At 43.7% G+C, this 15,753-nt stretch overlaps 1 protein-coding gene across 6 annotated transcripts in view; it reads left to right on the forward strand.

Moving 5' to 3' along the window:
* The first annotated feature begins 1,193 nt into the window (after positions 1 to 1,193).
* Positions 1,194 to 15,753, forward strand: part of tmtc1 (transmembrane O-mannosyltransferase targeting cadherins 1) — a 90,461-nt gene continuing 75,901 nt past the window's right edge. For all 6 annotated transcript variants that reach the window (XM_034578699.1, XM_034578701.1, XM_034578702.1 and 3 more), the window contains exons 1-2: positions 1,194 to 1,653; positions 6,305 to 6,482. In XM_034578699.1, the coding sequence (XP_034434590.1) occupies positions 1,310 to 1,653; positions 6,305 to 6,482 (522 nt within the window). In that variant the 5' untranslated portion in view covers positions 1,194 to 1,309. The remainder of the gene's footprint in view (positions 1,654 to 6,304; positions 6,483 to 15,753) is intronic.

The following is a 15,753-nucleotide window of genomic DNA, read 5'->3' on the forward strand; positions in this document are numbered from 1 at the left end:
CAGCATATGTAATAGATGTAGCGATCCCAAGCAACAGCAAATCAAGCAGAAGGAACATGAGTCTCAAAAAATAACAAGGGCTAAGAGAGAGGCTGGAGAAGATATGGAAATGTGAAGGCAACAGTGGTGCCAGTGGTAATTGCAGTACTGTAACCCCCAAACTGGGAGAGTGGCTCGAGTGGATTCCAGGACCTACATGTGAGGTCTCTGTCTACAAGAGAACAGTCCTAGGAACAGGTAAGATACTGCCGAGATCCTCAGGCTCCCAGGCCCATATGGCAGATGACCTAAACTTGGAGGTGGAAACCCAAGGCCGCCCACATGAGGTGAAAGTGGATTATTATAATTATTTTTATTTTACTCAGTAATATATTAATTTCAGTTTTTATTATTTATTTGACCAGTTTCGGTCATTGTACTATGTGCCAGGGTGCATTAAATATCTGCTGCTGATGTTTTGGTCCGCATGAAGAGGCAGCGTCCTGCTGCGCATGCTCCGTTGGCGAGTTGACTTTGCCGCATTCAGGTGCTTTCATAAACTCGTAAATCCAAACCTCACAGCTCAACAATGCCATTTGTCCAGCATTCATAATTGGAAATCCAAATTCTAAGATCCTCTTCCATCCACCCTTCCCACATAAAATACTTTTTTTTTTTTATGAAATGAAAATGAAATTAGATTTTCCAATCCCAGTATTTTCCTCATTTTAGAGAACCTCTTGTGGCTGCTCTTTTAACTGAAAAGTAATTCTGATGCTATTGTGTAATATAATATATTTTTTTACGTCAGTATGTTTGTGCTATAATGAACAATAATAAACACTTAGTACAACTTCCTACGCAAATCTGTGCGGAGGAAGAACATTTGAAAGCTTTATAAATACAGACCATTTGAAAGCTGAACAACTAAGAACATTGATTTAAGATTTGTTTTGTGAAATGACATTTCAAGGTAATGAATTAACTTTCACGCACAATAGTTTTTTATTTTGAGACCAAGAAAATTGCTATGTTAATAATAAGCAATTAAACCAATCGTCCATATATACCAAATTATATTTAAATTGAAGTAAATACACATTATATAATTATAATATGAAATAAAATACAGAAATTATGATTTTGCATTGAAAGGAAAAAATTACAAGTAGAACGTTAGACTAGACCGGAGTTAGTCCGACGTTCCACCGCGTACATGAAGACAGCACAATGCATCAACACAACAGTCGATGATCCACGCAGTCCCCTCTGTCCACAGCACATACAGTTGCTACCTGCTGGGCGAAGTTGACGTAAACACCGGTGCTACATGCTTCAGCCTCAGTCCAGCCGAGCTGCAGGAGAGGCCATGCGCGACTTGACAGCACCGGAACCGCAGAAGAAAGGCCGCCGGCAGCCGCGGGTGATCGTGCAACCGGAGGCTATGAGCGCTGCGGGTCGCTATGTTGTGTTGACAGCCCTGTGTGTCCTGTGCTACTGCAACTCTCTCCGCGGGGAGTTAGTGCACGACGATGTTTGGGCTATCATCAACAACCCGGACGTCAGACCGGGCTCAAGCCTAATAAACATCTTCAGCAACGACTTCTGGGGCAAAATGATGGCGGACAATACGAGCCACAAGTCCTACAGACCGCTCTGCATCCTCTCCTTCAAGTAAGTTGACGCTCTTTTCATCTCACCCTGAACCTCCAAAAATGGTAGTGTAACCGTACTGTTAATTATATTGAACTGAGGTGAGTAGAACCCTTACTAACCACGGTATGAATGCTATGTAAACATGCAGTTGACGCTGACGTCATACAGCTTTTGCAGCCTCACACCCAATTTAAAACTGATTCAAGCTAAACATTCCTTAACATCACACCTGATTGGATTAACACAGTGTCACCACATTAGACAGAAATGCCCAGTCAGATTTAAGGCCAAACAGTTGACAAAGCAATTCTTTACTCAAAACGAGAAAGTTCACGTGTTAATGGGATAGTTCACCCAAAAATGAAAAGTCACTCATTTTCTACTAACCACTATGCCGATGGAGGGGTGAGTAAAGTGTTTGAGTCCACAAAACACTTTAACAGTTTTAGGGATAAACAGTGTTGCAATACAATAGAAGTAAATTTTGACCAATTCTTCAAACGTAAAAACAACAGAAAAAACCCCATAAAATGCCCCCACACTACTCCTGATGTGTCATCCAAGTGTCTGTAAACCATTTAAATTCGACTCGAAACAGTGTGATTTACACCATGTTTTTAGTCGAAAGGTCCGCGACCGAAAGTAGTGATGCTGACGCGAACCCCGCACGTGCCTTTGGAAGAGAGCTTGTTGGTGGGGTTTCCGGTGTGTGCGTGCGAACATGTACGCGGTTCCAGAGGAGGATATCAGAGGACATTTAGGCTAAAAACGTGGTGTAAATGACGCAGCATATGTTGAATTTGAATGTTGGGGTTTACAGACACTTGGACAGTGTTGGACTTGGACAAATTTCTAAGGGGGGGCAATTGTTGCGATGAAGGCTAAGGTTACCTGTTTAATGGGTAAATAAACTCAAGTCAGCTAGACATTGTCTCATTGCATTACCAACATTTGCATAATTTTTTTTTTTTCTGGTCACCTCACAAAGCAATACCCAGTGTTGTACCGGTTCACACTTAAAAATAACTACTTCAAAGTTCAGTTCATGCACATGAAAATGAACTAGTTCAATTGTTAATTTTTTAATTTTCAACTAAGTTCACAATTCCAAAAATGATCTAGTTCACGTTAATTTTTTCCATTTTTTATTGGGATGATTTAGATGACAAACTTATGATAATGTGTTTGTTTATTAATCGATGGTTGTCGGATCATGAATCTGAGTCGTTCTGGTCACTTTAACACTTAGTCCTGCTGTTCACGTCACGTCTCGTTTGGTACTGAGCACAACATGTTGACGAGTCATTTTTCGTGGTGTTTAAATGCAGTCTCATGAACTCTGGACAAGAGAGAAACTCTGTATTTTCACTGTTTCCACTGCTCTTCAACAAAGTCACTTACCGGCTGCTTACAGTGAACGCTCCTCTTATCTCACTGTGTGTCGCTCTGAGCGAGTGAGTGGGGGCGGGGCCCCAGGGCCTGTGTGTGTGTGTGTATTTGGGCGGCGCTATTTGAAGACACCACAGCATTTTATGTTTTTTTTCTGTTGGTTTTTTCTGTTTGAAGAATTGACAATGGCATTTTTTTAATTCTTGTTTTTAGGTAGCACAATTAGATCACATTAACTTATACTAAGGATAAACGACAATCCTCTTAGAATTCTTATTTATATTACAATTACAAACAAAGAAAACATGCTCATTGACATAGCCTTTGTTTATTCTAATCGGCCAAATTCGTTTGTTTTGTTCTGTCAATCAATCAATCAAATTTTATTTGTATAGCCCATATTCACAAATCACAATTTGTCTCATAGGGCTTTAACAGGGTGGGACATCCTCTGCCCTTAACCCTCAACAAGAGTAAGGAAAAACTACTAAAACCCTTTTAACAGGGTAAAAAGAAGGTAGAAACCTCAGAGAGAGCCACATGTGAGGGATCCCTCTCCCAGGACGGACACAAGTGCAATAGATGTCAAGTGTAAAGGAGAACATCACCAAGATAAGGGTTTTAGCAGCATTGATAAGAAAAACATTTTGAAGCATAACTGGAGGTCAGTGAATTGATAGATTATTGTCAGTAACGGTCGAGGATCCGAGGAGAAATACTATATATCAAGCAGTCTTGTTGTAATCATAGTCTATGGTCAGCAGCCAGCAAGATCATGATCCACCATCAAGATCGGATGCCACTATAGTCCACAGTCATTGTCCACTGCCGCCATTAGGATCCATCATCAGCTGCCACCTCGATCGTGGTCCACCACCATTGTCAGATGCCAACACGATACAGAATCCGCCATTATTGTCACGATCAGCCAGCACGATACAGAATCCGCCATACTGGATCCACCATTACGATCTCTGATACGCGATCCACAGATCATAATCCACGATGTGGCCGCAGCCGTGGCCCTGGATCTGTGGACGATAAGGCAAAGGGACTCCGGGGAAGGTTTTTAGCCTACTCTTAAACGTACAGATGGTGTCTGCCTCCCGAACTGAAAGTGGGAGATGATTCCATAGGAGAGGAGCTTGATAGCTGAAAGCTCTGGCTCCTTCTCTACTTTTAGAGACTTTAGGGACGACAAGTAAGCCTGAATTCTGGGAGCGCAGTGCTCTAGTGGGTTAATATGGTACTATCAGCTCTTTGAGGTATAATGGTGCCAAACTATTAAGGGCCTTGAAGGTGAGGAGGATAATTTTAAACTCTATTCTAGATTAAACTGGAAGCCAGTGTAGCGAAGCTAATACTGGAGAAATGTGGTCTCTTTTCCTGGTTCTTGTCAGGACACGTGCTGCAGCATTTTGGACAAGCTGCAGAGTCTTTAACGACTTACTGTTGGAGCCTGATAATAAGGAATTACAATAATCAAGTCTGGATGTAACAAAGGCGTGGACTAGTTTTTTTGCATCTTTTTGAGACAGGACAGAAGGCGGTCCTAGAAATTTGTTTTAAGTGCAAATTAAAGGACAAATCAGGATCGAAGATCCCTCCCAAGTTCCTGACTGTTTCATTGGAAGCAAGGGCAATGTCGTCTAGCGCAGCTATATCATTAGATAATGTATCTCTAAGGTGTTTAGGGCCAAGTATTAGAACCTCTGTTTTATCTGAGTTCAATAAGAGAAAATTGCCGTTCATCCAGGTTTTTATGTCCTTAAGACATGCTTGGAGTTTAGTTAATTGATTACACTGTTCTGGATTTATTGACAAGTATAACTCAGTGTCATCCGCATAGCAGTGGAAATTTACAGTGTGTCCTGATAATGTTTCCTAGTGGAAGCATATATAATGAGAATAAAATTGGGCCGAGCACAGAGCCCTGTGGAACACCGTGGTTAACTTTGGTTCGCACAGATGACTCATCATTAATTTGCAATCTGTGTTGCTGTAAGCCTTAGACTCTCATTCTTTCCAGTAGATTTGGGTCCATTTGGGATGTCCAAGGTCCATTGCCACAACCAGCCGTTGGCCACTAATCGTGCAAGTACATGCACCCTGATCTACATGCCAATGTTTCATAGTGCCACCTGATCTACATGCCAATGTGTCATAGTGCCACCTACTGGAAACAGGAAATATGCCTCATGTTACAACATCATCATCATTTCATTAACATGACATTTTCATGGTTTTGTCTACATGTGACACTCAGCTACAAAATGCATGTGAAGGGCATGTTCTCTAGTGTCACATAGTGGACACAGGAACCTAACGTCTCACTGAGAGATGAGATGCTTGAAGATCTTGAGCAGCATGTCATCTTGTGTCAGGAATCTGACATTCTGTCGTTATGCAATGCTGTTACTCTCAATGGAGATTCGGACCCAGACTTGAGGATGCAGTTTAACAGTTTATTGAAATGGTTAATAATGGTGGGATTCACAGGATGCATGTAGAATAGCAGTGGAGTGGCAGTGAGGGATCCAGTGGCTTCAGCAGGCAAGAGAGGGGAATATTGAAGACGGCTGACAGTGGACAGGTTTGCAAGTGGTGTTGATCAGGAGCTGGCAGGCTGGGATGGTTCTGAACAGAGGGAAACAAGAAGTTAGGTACGAGCACAGGCAAGGTAACATAGAGCTAATGTCAGCCGTAGCTACCACTGTAGTGGACAGAACGATCTGGCGAAGACTGGAAGGAAAGCAGGGGTTGCAGGAGGTGATTAGGTGATGAGCGTTTGAAATTCATGTTCAGGAATAAGACTCACTTCATCCAGGAAATGGTAATATGGTCTGTATTTATATAGCGCTTTTCCAGTCTTTATGACCACTAATAATGCTTCTCAGTACAGTTTTGCCATTCACCCATTCACACACACATTCATAAAGTGCACCCATGTCCAACACTTTCTCTGTTTTTCTCTAGCATACATCATTCATACACTACCAAATGCCAGGGATAATTTGGGGTTTAGTATCTTGCCCAAGGACACTTCAACATGCATCCATCTCTGGTTAGTGGACAACCCGCTCTACCCCCTGAGCCACAGCTGCTGGATTGCTGGATGATTGTTTAGATAAGGTTGATATGTTTTTGTCTCCATATGTGTATAAGGATATATTGAACAATGGGTGATACTGACTGTACTCTTTTACAATGACCAAATCACTTTTAAACAGTCTGTTGTTTCAACCCACAGTGCTGAATATTTCTTTCTCTTGTCTGTCAGGTTGAACATCCTGTTGGGCGGAATGACACCTCTGTATTTCCATATGGTCAATGTGTGTTTCCACTGCGCTGTAACCTGCCTGCTCATGCACACATGTAAAAGCTGTGTGTTTGAAGACTCGCGTTTGGCTTTCATCACAGCACTCCTCTTTGCTGTGCACCCTGTCCACACTGAAGCCGTGAGTATGCGACACACAGCCTGTTAAGAACTGGGTCAGCTTTAAAATAAGAAACGTGGTAGAGGGGGTAGAGAGGGGGTTAAAACGTGGCAAAATGACATGTAATGTAATGTAATGTAATGAGGCAACCCGCAGAGGCCTGGGTTTGATTCCGACCCACGACCATTCATGCATGTCCTCCCACACTCTATCCCCTCTATATATGACTCTGTCCTATTCATTAAAGCTGATAAAAAGCCCCAAAAATACATATTATATACTCATTATATATGCTTCCACTAGGAAACATTATCAGGACACACTCTGTAAATTTCCACTGCTATGCGGATGACACCCAGTTATACTTGTCAATAACACCTGAACAATGTAATCAATTAACTAAACTCCAAGCATGTCTCAAGGACATAAAAACCTGGATGACCCGCAATTTTCTCTTATTAAACTCAGATAAAACAGAGGCTCTAATACTTGGCCCTAAACACCTTAGAGATACATTATCTAATGATATAGCTGCGCTAGACGACATTGCCGATTTGTCCTTTAATTCTCACTTAAAACTAATTTCTAGGACCGCCTTCTTTCACTTGCCTAAAATCTCAAAAATCAGACATGTCCTTTCTCAAAAAGATACAGAAAAAATAGTCCACGCCTTTGTTACATCCAGACTTGATTATTGTAATTCCTTATTATCAGGCTCCAGCAGTAAGTCGTTAAAGACTCTGCAGCTTGTCCAAAATGCTGCAGCACGTGTCCTGACAAGAACCAAGAAAAGAGACCACATTTCTCCTGTATTAGCTTCACTACACTGGCTTCCGTGACAATGTGCCCCAGATAGGCCACCTTTTCCTGGAAAAGGCAGCACTTTGATGGTTCCATTCGAATAATCCTTTGCGGGTGCAGAAATCTGCAGCTTTACGGGCTCTTGGTGTCAACTCTACCTGCCAGTAGCCTGATGTTAAGTCCAGTGTACTGAAGTACTTGGTGGTGGAAAGAGTGTCCAACCTGTCCTGGATACGTGGCAAGGGATAAGTATCCTTAATAGTCCTTTCATTGAGGGGTCTATAATCCACACATAGTTGTGTGCTTTGGTCCTTCTTCTTTACCATTACAATTGGTGCAGCCCAGCTGCTGTTGCTGGGTCGTGCTACTCCAGTCTCTAGGCTCTGTTGCACTTGTTGATCTGCTGCAATCTGTTTGTCTCTGGCCATCCTGCGTGGTGCCTGTTTTTCAGGTGGCCCTGAGGTGGTCAGTATATCATGCTGCACTAGGCTAGTGCGGCCAAGGTCTGTAGCTCCAGTAGAGAAGACATCTCCATACGACTGTAATATGCCAGCTAGCCTGACTCGGTCTTCCTCAGAGAGGCGGGCACAGCTCTCAGCATACAGGTCCTGTAGGTGGCTGGGTACGTAAGTAGATGGGGGGTCATTGGGCTCAGGTGCCGCTCAGGCCTTAGTCGGTTGGGGATCCAGCTCCCCTAACACCTCTGCTGGCTGGAGAACCCCGGCAACTGCCCCTCTCTTCAGGGTGATAGGTGCGGGGCCAGGATTATAGACTCTGATGGGGATGTTAGTGGGTTGCTGGGTCTGAACAACGACGCGGGCCACCAGGACACGGTCAACATCATATCTCCAGCTGCTGTATGGCGGTGTCGGGCGGTGCCCGGCACTATATACCCACGCCCAGACTCCAACATTGTGGTGCGGGCTACTCTGACAATGTGCACCTCAGGCTGTGGGCTGGGCTTAAAGCGAGGTATCTTCTCACCGAAGAGGCTGATTTCTCTGTGACCATAATCCAAGTGGGCTGTGCCTGCAGCAGGAAAGGGTGCCCCAGGATAACTTCCATGTTATTAGCTGTGTCTGCCATAATAAAGTTCACCTTTGTAACTCTGCCGCCGGCTTGCACTGGCAGGTTGACTTCCCTCTGGACTGTCAGACCCTCAGGACCGATGCCCTGCAGAACTTGTATGGTGGATGGCTGGATTTGAGGTCTGGATTCATTAGGGATGGCATTGAAATGACGAAGGGGCAGTACATTCCTCCGAGCGCCAGAGTCTAGCCAGAGCACATAGTTTCAAGTCCATATATCCGTATTGGAATACTCATGTCGTCTTCTGAGCCTTTGGTGCATGTGACCACTGTACCTGAGTCAGGAACCGGAGCTGTGCTGGCTCTAGGTGCAGATCGTTTGGGTTTACGGGGAGAAGGGCAGTTCCTCTGTATATGCCCCACCCCAGAACAGTTGTGGCAAATTACTTAGTGCTGTAGCCATGCCCGGCGTATCCACCGTTTGCCTGGTTAACGATGTCCGCGTTAACCCGGGCAGCCTCTTTAATGTCCACCAGGAACGGATTCATGCTGGTGTACCTCTGAGCGCTGCCATCTCCTCCGTTAATCCGCTCCAAACTTTCCTTGAAGTGATCCCGGACGAGCCCCCAGTGTTACCTTTTCTGGGCAGTATCTCGGCTCCGAACCGTAGTTGGGAGCTCACTGGTTATTTGGCTCGCTGTCTGGCCGGTAACCAGCCGTCCGGACCACTGAAGAAGGAGGAGGAGTCGATTCTTTACTTTTTAACGCGGCCACTTTATTTTCTCTCTGTACAGCAGGAGCAACACTCTCATCACGCTCTCAGTGGTCATTCACTTTATGTTATCCACATATTTTAGCACCTTTTCCCACAACACCCAGGTGCACTACGTCACACACTGGCCACTTTCCTTAAAGGGGCAGGCCATGTCTGGAACAAGTGCAAGGACCCCATTGTTTTTGATCAGATTATTATTATTATTATTATTATTATTATTAGGGCCTGAGCGGCAAAAGCTGCGAGGACCCTATTGGGATTGCTGTGATTATTAGGGCCTGATCACTGACAGTGCAAGGACCCGATTGTTTTTAATTCGATTATTAGGGCCCAAGCAGTGACAGTTGCAAGCAAGGACCCTATTGGGATTGCCTTGATTATTATGTTGGGGAATTTCGATAATAAAAGAGGAAGTGCTTATAATGTCCATGTATATTGTCCAATCTGCCTAACATTTCACATGTACAACAAACATTTCATAGAGCCCCTCGCTGTAAAAGGAAATGTCATGTTTTACATTTTGGTGTGCTGTGTCTTTCCCGTTTACCTGATGCATTTGAAATGTAGTTAGGAGAGCCTATAGGAGTTGGTGATGCCATACAATTAAACTTTTCATCAGGGGGCGTGTCCATGGCATAGCGGAGAAATTCCATGTCTCGCCATGCAACTTCAAGTAGCTGTAACTTCCATTTCTTTGCTCCAATCGCTGTCAAACTTACTATGTGTGATAAAAGTCATGCCCTGAATGCATCTTTATGCAAATATACTACAATAGTCATAGCACCCCCTAGCTGTGACAGGAAGCATCATGTTTTATACTTTGACATCAGCGACCTCGTCACGTCACTTCGCTTCCCCCCCGTCGCCAGGCGAGGGCCCACTCGTACTTGCTTGCAAATCTAGTTATTTTGTAAAATGTTTTAGTTATACATTTTTTTTGGATTTTTGGGAGGGCTTTTTATTGGCTTTAATGGATAGGACGAAGAGTAAGCTGTGAAGGGGGGACAGAGAGAGAGTGACGGAGGACATGCATAACGCCGCCCCTGTTTTGTATTATATAATAATGTAACCTAATGTATAAAGGGCAAGGTTATATATTATATTTCCACCATGACCCAATAAACATTTACTGTTTCTAAAACCAAATGGAGACAAGACAATTACATTTCATTATATTTCATTTACCTTTTATCCAAAGCGACAATAAGTGCATTCAACTATACAATGTAAGGCAGAAAGTGATTAACACAACTGCGGGATCATTGAAGGATCAATATACAACATTAGAAGTTGTCTGGGTTGGAGCACAGGTAGGGCAGGCCAACACATACTCCTTGATCTCCTTTTCCGTGCTAGGCCACTAGAAACGTTGCCTGACCCTGAATAAGGTGTGCTTGATTCCTGGATGACAGGCAAGAGAAGAGGTATGACACCAGTGGATTACCTCGGAACGAAGCTGAGGAGTCACAAACAGGCGATTGTCGGGGCAGGCATCAGGAACCTGTAGGTTCTCTTGGGCACCAATCACTCTCTCCTCTACCTCCCAGGAGATTGCCCCCACCACACAATTAGAAGGGAGGACTGGAACGGGAGCCTTGGGAGAAGAGTCGGGATAAAAAATATGAGACAGGGCATCTGGCTTGACATTTTTAGAACCTGGGCGATATGTAACAATAAAATTGAACCGGTTAAACAAGAGGTGCCATCTTGCTTGTCTGGGTTTCAGTCTTTTGGCAGAACGAAGGTACTCAAGATTTTTGTGGTAGGTCCAAACCAGAAAAGGAAGCTCAGCACCCTCCAAACCAGTGTCTCCCACTCCTCCAGGGCAATCTTTAATGGCGAGTAGCTCTCGGCCCCCCACATCGTAGTTCCCTTCGGCGTTGGACAGTTTTCTAGACAGAAACGCACACGGATGAACTTTATTATCAGACACTGCCCTGTGTGATAGGACTGCTCCAACACCTACATCCGAGGCATCCACCTCTACAATGAACTGAGATGTGGAGCCGGGCAATATGAGAATGGGGGCTTGAGTGAAGCGTTTTTCAGCTCCTTGAAGGCCTGATCCAGCTGAAGGAGACCCTGGTAGAGGTGAGAGCATGGAGAGGAGTAGCCGCTAAAATGTGCTAAAATTTCTTATGAAACGTCTGTAGAAATTAGCAAAGCCGAAAAAACCGTTGTACGTGTTTGCGATTGCTTGGCACTGGCCAATCAGCAACCGCCTGGATCTTACTGGGATCCATTTTTACTTCACCCTCAGCTATAACAAAACCTAAGAATGATGTGGTGGAGACATGAAATTCACATTTTTCAGCCTTAACATAAAGTTGGTACTCAAGGAGTCTCTGTAGCACTTGGCGGACATTGGTGAACGTGAGTCTTTTCATCAGGGGAAAATATGAGAATGTCATCCAGATATACAAAAACAAATCGGTTAAGCATATCTCTCAGTACGTCATTGACCAAAGCTTTGAAAACTGCAGGCGCATTAGTAAGGCCAAAAGGCATCACCAAATACTCATAGTGACTACTGGAATGTGTTGAAAGGCTGTTTTCCACTCATCGTCTTCTCTGATTCTAACCAGGTGACAAGCGTTCCTTAAATCGAGTTTGGTGAAAACCTTGGCGCCCTTCAACAGTTCAAAGACAGATGCCATTAGAGGAAGAGTGTATCTGTTCTTAAAACCGTGATCTCGTTGAGTCCTCTGTAGTCGATGCACGGGGCGAAGCGAACCATCCTTCTTGCCTACAAAGAAGAATCCAGCTCCAGCCGGAGACAAGGAGGTCTGATTATTCCTGCCGCCAGAGACTCGCTACATACTGGTCCTGGGTTACCTGCTCAGGGGAAGACAGGGAATAGAGACGGCCTTGGGGTGGACTCGTCCCTGGCAGAAGGTCAATGGAGCAGTCGTAGGGTCTGTGAGGAGGAAGAGGGGTGGCTCGGGCCTTGTTAAAGACCTCCTTAAGGGGTCTAGATAGTTCTTAGGGTACTTGGGTTAATGTTCGGATACACAGTCATTAACATGATTATCATAGACATTGTCACACAGAATGGATTCAGGCTTGGCATGAGTACAAAACAATCCTTGACACACTTAGTTCCCCCACTTCACCACCCGACCTGTCTCCCAGTCCTATGCGGGGGTTGTGGAACTTGAGCCAGGGTTATCCAAAAACTAACAGGTATTGCTGGGGATATAAAAGTCGAAAAACGAACCTGCTCGGTGGGGGTCATCAGGGAACGCTACCTTACTGGCTGAGATTGGTGCGTGACTTGCCATAGTAAGCGTCCAGCCAGGGGCGCTGGCAGACAGTGAGTGAGGAAGCAGTCTGGACACAGTTACCGTACCTTGGAATGTGAGGGATTAAAGTTAATGTGGGTTTGGCTCACCAAAAGCCCTCGTCAATGGTGAGCCCGATCTTTTAGCGGACACAAGGCGAGAAGATGTCCAGGCTGTCCGCAGTAGAAGCATCTGCCTTCCTGGAGGCGACGTCGGCATTCCTCCACTGACATGTGCGTCCTAGTTGCATAGGTTCTACGGTCTCCTCCGTGATAGGTGTATGGTTAGAGGAGCGGTTGACTGTTGTCACAGGGGTAGGCGTAGGATCTGGCGTAGGTCGATGTAGAGCAGGAGAAAACAGTGCAGTTCTAGATCTCTCTCTCTCACGGTCCAACATTCTCTTATCGATGCGAATGGCGACAGCAATCAATGAATCTAAGTCCTTCGGGGCAGATCAAGAAGAGCTAGCTAGGTCTTTTAAATGAGGAGCCAGACCATGAAGAAAAGCGTAGAAAAGTGCTAACTGGTTCCAGCCGCTAACTGCTGCTAACGTACGGAACTCAATGGCGAAGTCTGTGGCATTCTGTTGACCCTGACGGAGGTTAACAATGCTCGTGCCGCCTCTTCCCGGAGATACACGTTGGAAAATACTAGTGAGAGTTTTAGAAAAAAGTCAATAGGTTCTAACCACACCGGTGATCTGCGGCTCCATTCTGCCGTGGCCCACGTCTCCGCCCGGTCCGCTGAGATGGGAGATGATGAAGGCGATCCGGTCGGTGGGAAAAAAACTGCAGCCTGCAGTCCAAAATGGAGTTCACACTGGGTTAAAAAGGAACGGCAGTCACCTGAGTCACCAGAGAATCTCTCCGGACGGGAGAGTCTTATCATGGGGCCGCTGGAAGCCATGGCGGATGAGGAAACGGGAGCATACGAAGCCTCGGCAGCTGTGGAGTGGGAGGCAGCCACGGCAGACGTCGGTCTTCACACTGCTTCACCGCGAACATGAGTTTCATGGAGTCTGTGAACATGCTTGGTGAGGAAAGGTAAATTGCTCACCAAACAATGTTAGCATCTGGGTATGCTGGTTACTGGTATCAGCGAGGTTTTCCTCCAGGCTCCATAATTCCTCGGCTTGTCTCGTGATCCAGTCTCCATGCGCTTTAATAGTGTTGTGCCATGGATCAGAGTCGGCTGGGTCCATGTCCAGGCCAGTTCGTACTGTAAGGTTTCGTACTAGACCTGGGACCCAATAGTACAACTCAGAGTTCAGTTTTCAAAAATAACTGGTCTTTATCAGGCAGGGTATAATCAAACTGAAAACACTCTTCAAACAAGAATAAATAGTTCAGAGTCATAACCATGACAATTCATCACTATGAGTAGTTGATTATATAAAAGAATTGTGTAGCTTATTTATGATAGTCAGGAACCTGAGGGAAAAGTAACAACACTTGCACACACTGACTCCGCTGCTCTCTGTCTCTCTCTCTCTCTCTCTCTCTCTCTCTCGTCTCTCTCTCTCTCTCCTCTCTCTCTCAGACTCAAAACTGATGTCTCTGACTCGCTACAGTTTAAACATTGATTTACTTGAAATGACGCACACAATATCAACACTGATCATCACATAATGATCGATACTTTCCTAAAGAGTTCAAATCTTTCTTCAGAGCAGCTCGCGCATTCATCAGCCGCTTGCTCTTTTCCTCTCTCTCTCGCTGTCAAACACACACAACACACAGACAGTGTGATGGGACAACGGGTAAACTAAGAATTTGTAAACTTAGTCAATGTATAGAGAGCAGGAGGAGATGGCAGGGCTGCACTCTGAGGGGTTCGATGGGTTAGGGTTAGCTGTCTGACACGGTAACGTGTGAAGATTGGTGCAGATTGGATGTTGTACACTGAAGTTACAACAACTTCCTGTTTCGTGGCAATCCAACTCTAACCCAGTCCCATCAGCATTATTTGCTAACGTTATGCTAATCCTCTTTTTTCGAGCCATTCAAAGCACCCTTGGTACATTTTTGGCTTTTTCAGTTGTTTTTATGAATAATATTGGCATCGTTTATGAATGTGGCTAACATTTTCCAAAAGGTGCCTCTTTTTGTGATAATTTCAATATTTCAACCTCATTTCCTATCGAGAGTTATTTTTCATAGCGTAATGAAAATATTACCTTTTTGCACCTTCATGCCAAAAAATATTTTGGGGATCCCACTAATATTAGAGCATAAAATAATTTATTCCAAGTTTTATGCTTTCATTCTGAGGTGCTGGCTTCAGATATATATTTTTAATATTAACATCATATTGACCCATTTTCCCCATCTTTGGCATATAGGTAAAATACATGCTTTTTTTCTGGTGTCTGGGAGTGGCACTGTTTCTGTATAATGAAACCCATAAACCTAATGTTTGCAACTGAAATTATGTGTTTGTTTTTTATATGACACATTGTTTGTATTATTTAAGTTGGCTAAAAAATAAGTAATTCGAAATGAAAGATAATATTAATAAATACATTTCAAAATAAGTAAAAATTAATTTGTGTTCAGGACTGATGTTGGTTAATAAAATTAAGTCATTAACTAGTTGTTGTTTTTTATGCGACAAAACACAAACATCCACCTGAACAGGTAGATGTTAACAGCTGCTAGGCTCTGGGCCTGCAGCACCACTACCAGTGCCTGTCTGGTTAGCTGCGGGGGTCATCAAACCGGGGACCACCATTCATAAATGTTTCGCCCTTATCACGGAACATCTTTTCTTAGCGGGACAGTGAACAGGGACGTCTCCCTGTCAGCTAACCTTTGTTAGGAGCTGTTGGGTCCTAAAATCTCCAAATATAATCTCATTATCACGTAGTTATGGAAAGTATTACTTTTTTGTGTGTTTAATATAACATTTTTTACGATTGCGCTTTTAAAACAGTTATTTAAAGGGTTAAAATATTGAAAATTAATTAATATTTGGTATTTATGATCAGGACTGAAGTTGGTTAAAAGAATTAAGTCATTGAAGTGAAAAATTATATTATATATATATTGTTTTATATAGTTTTAAGGAGTGGTATTTTTTTGTCCAGTAAGGTTGCTGAGAGGGAAGTGTTTTTTAGTTTATGATCTGGACTGAAGTTGGTTTGAAAAATTAAGTAATTGAAAGTTAAAAAGTACATATTTACATATATATATATATAGATATATATATATATACATTTTTTAAACGCAGTCCTTAGGGTTATTAAAACCTTTGGAAACATCACCGCTTACATCTCAAATAAGATAATGTAATTATTCCTCTGCCTTATACTATCGGAGGATGACCATGGCCTATGATTCAGTTTCCAGTGGCCCACCAAATGCTGAAGCACCACAGACTACAGCTAACTGAAAGAAGATAACAAAATA

This window comes from Hippoglossus hippoglossus, chromosome 23 (assembly GCF_009819705.1).
Source record: "Hippoglossus hippoglossus isolate fHipHip1 chromosome 23, fHipHip1.pri, whole genome shotgun sequence".
Classification (NCBI taxonomy): Eukaryota; Metazoa; Chordata; class Actinopteri; order Pleuronectiformes; family Pleuronectidae; genus Hippoglossus; species Hippoglossus hippoglossus.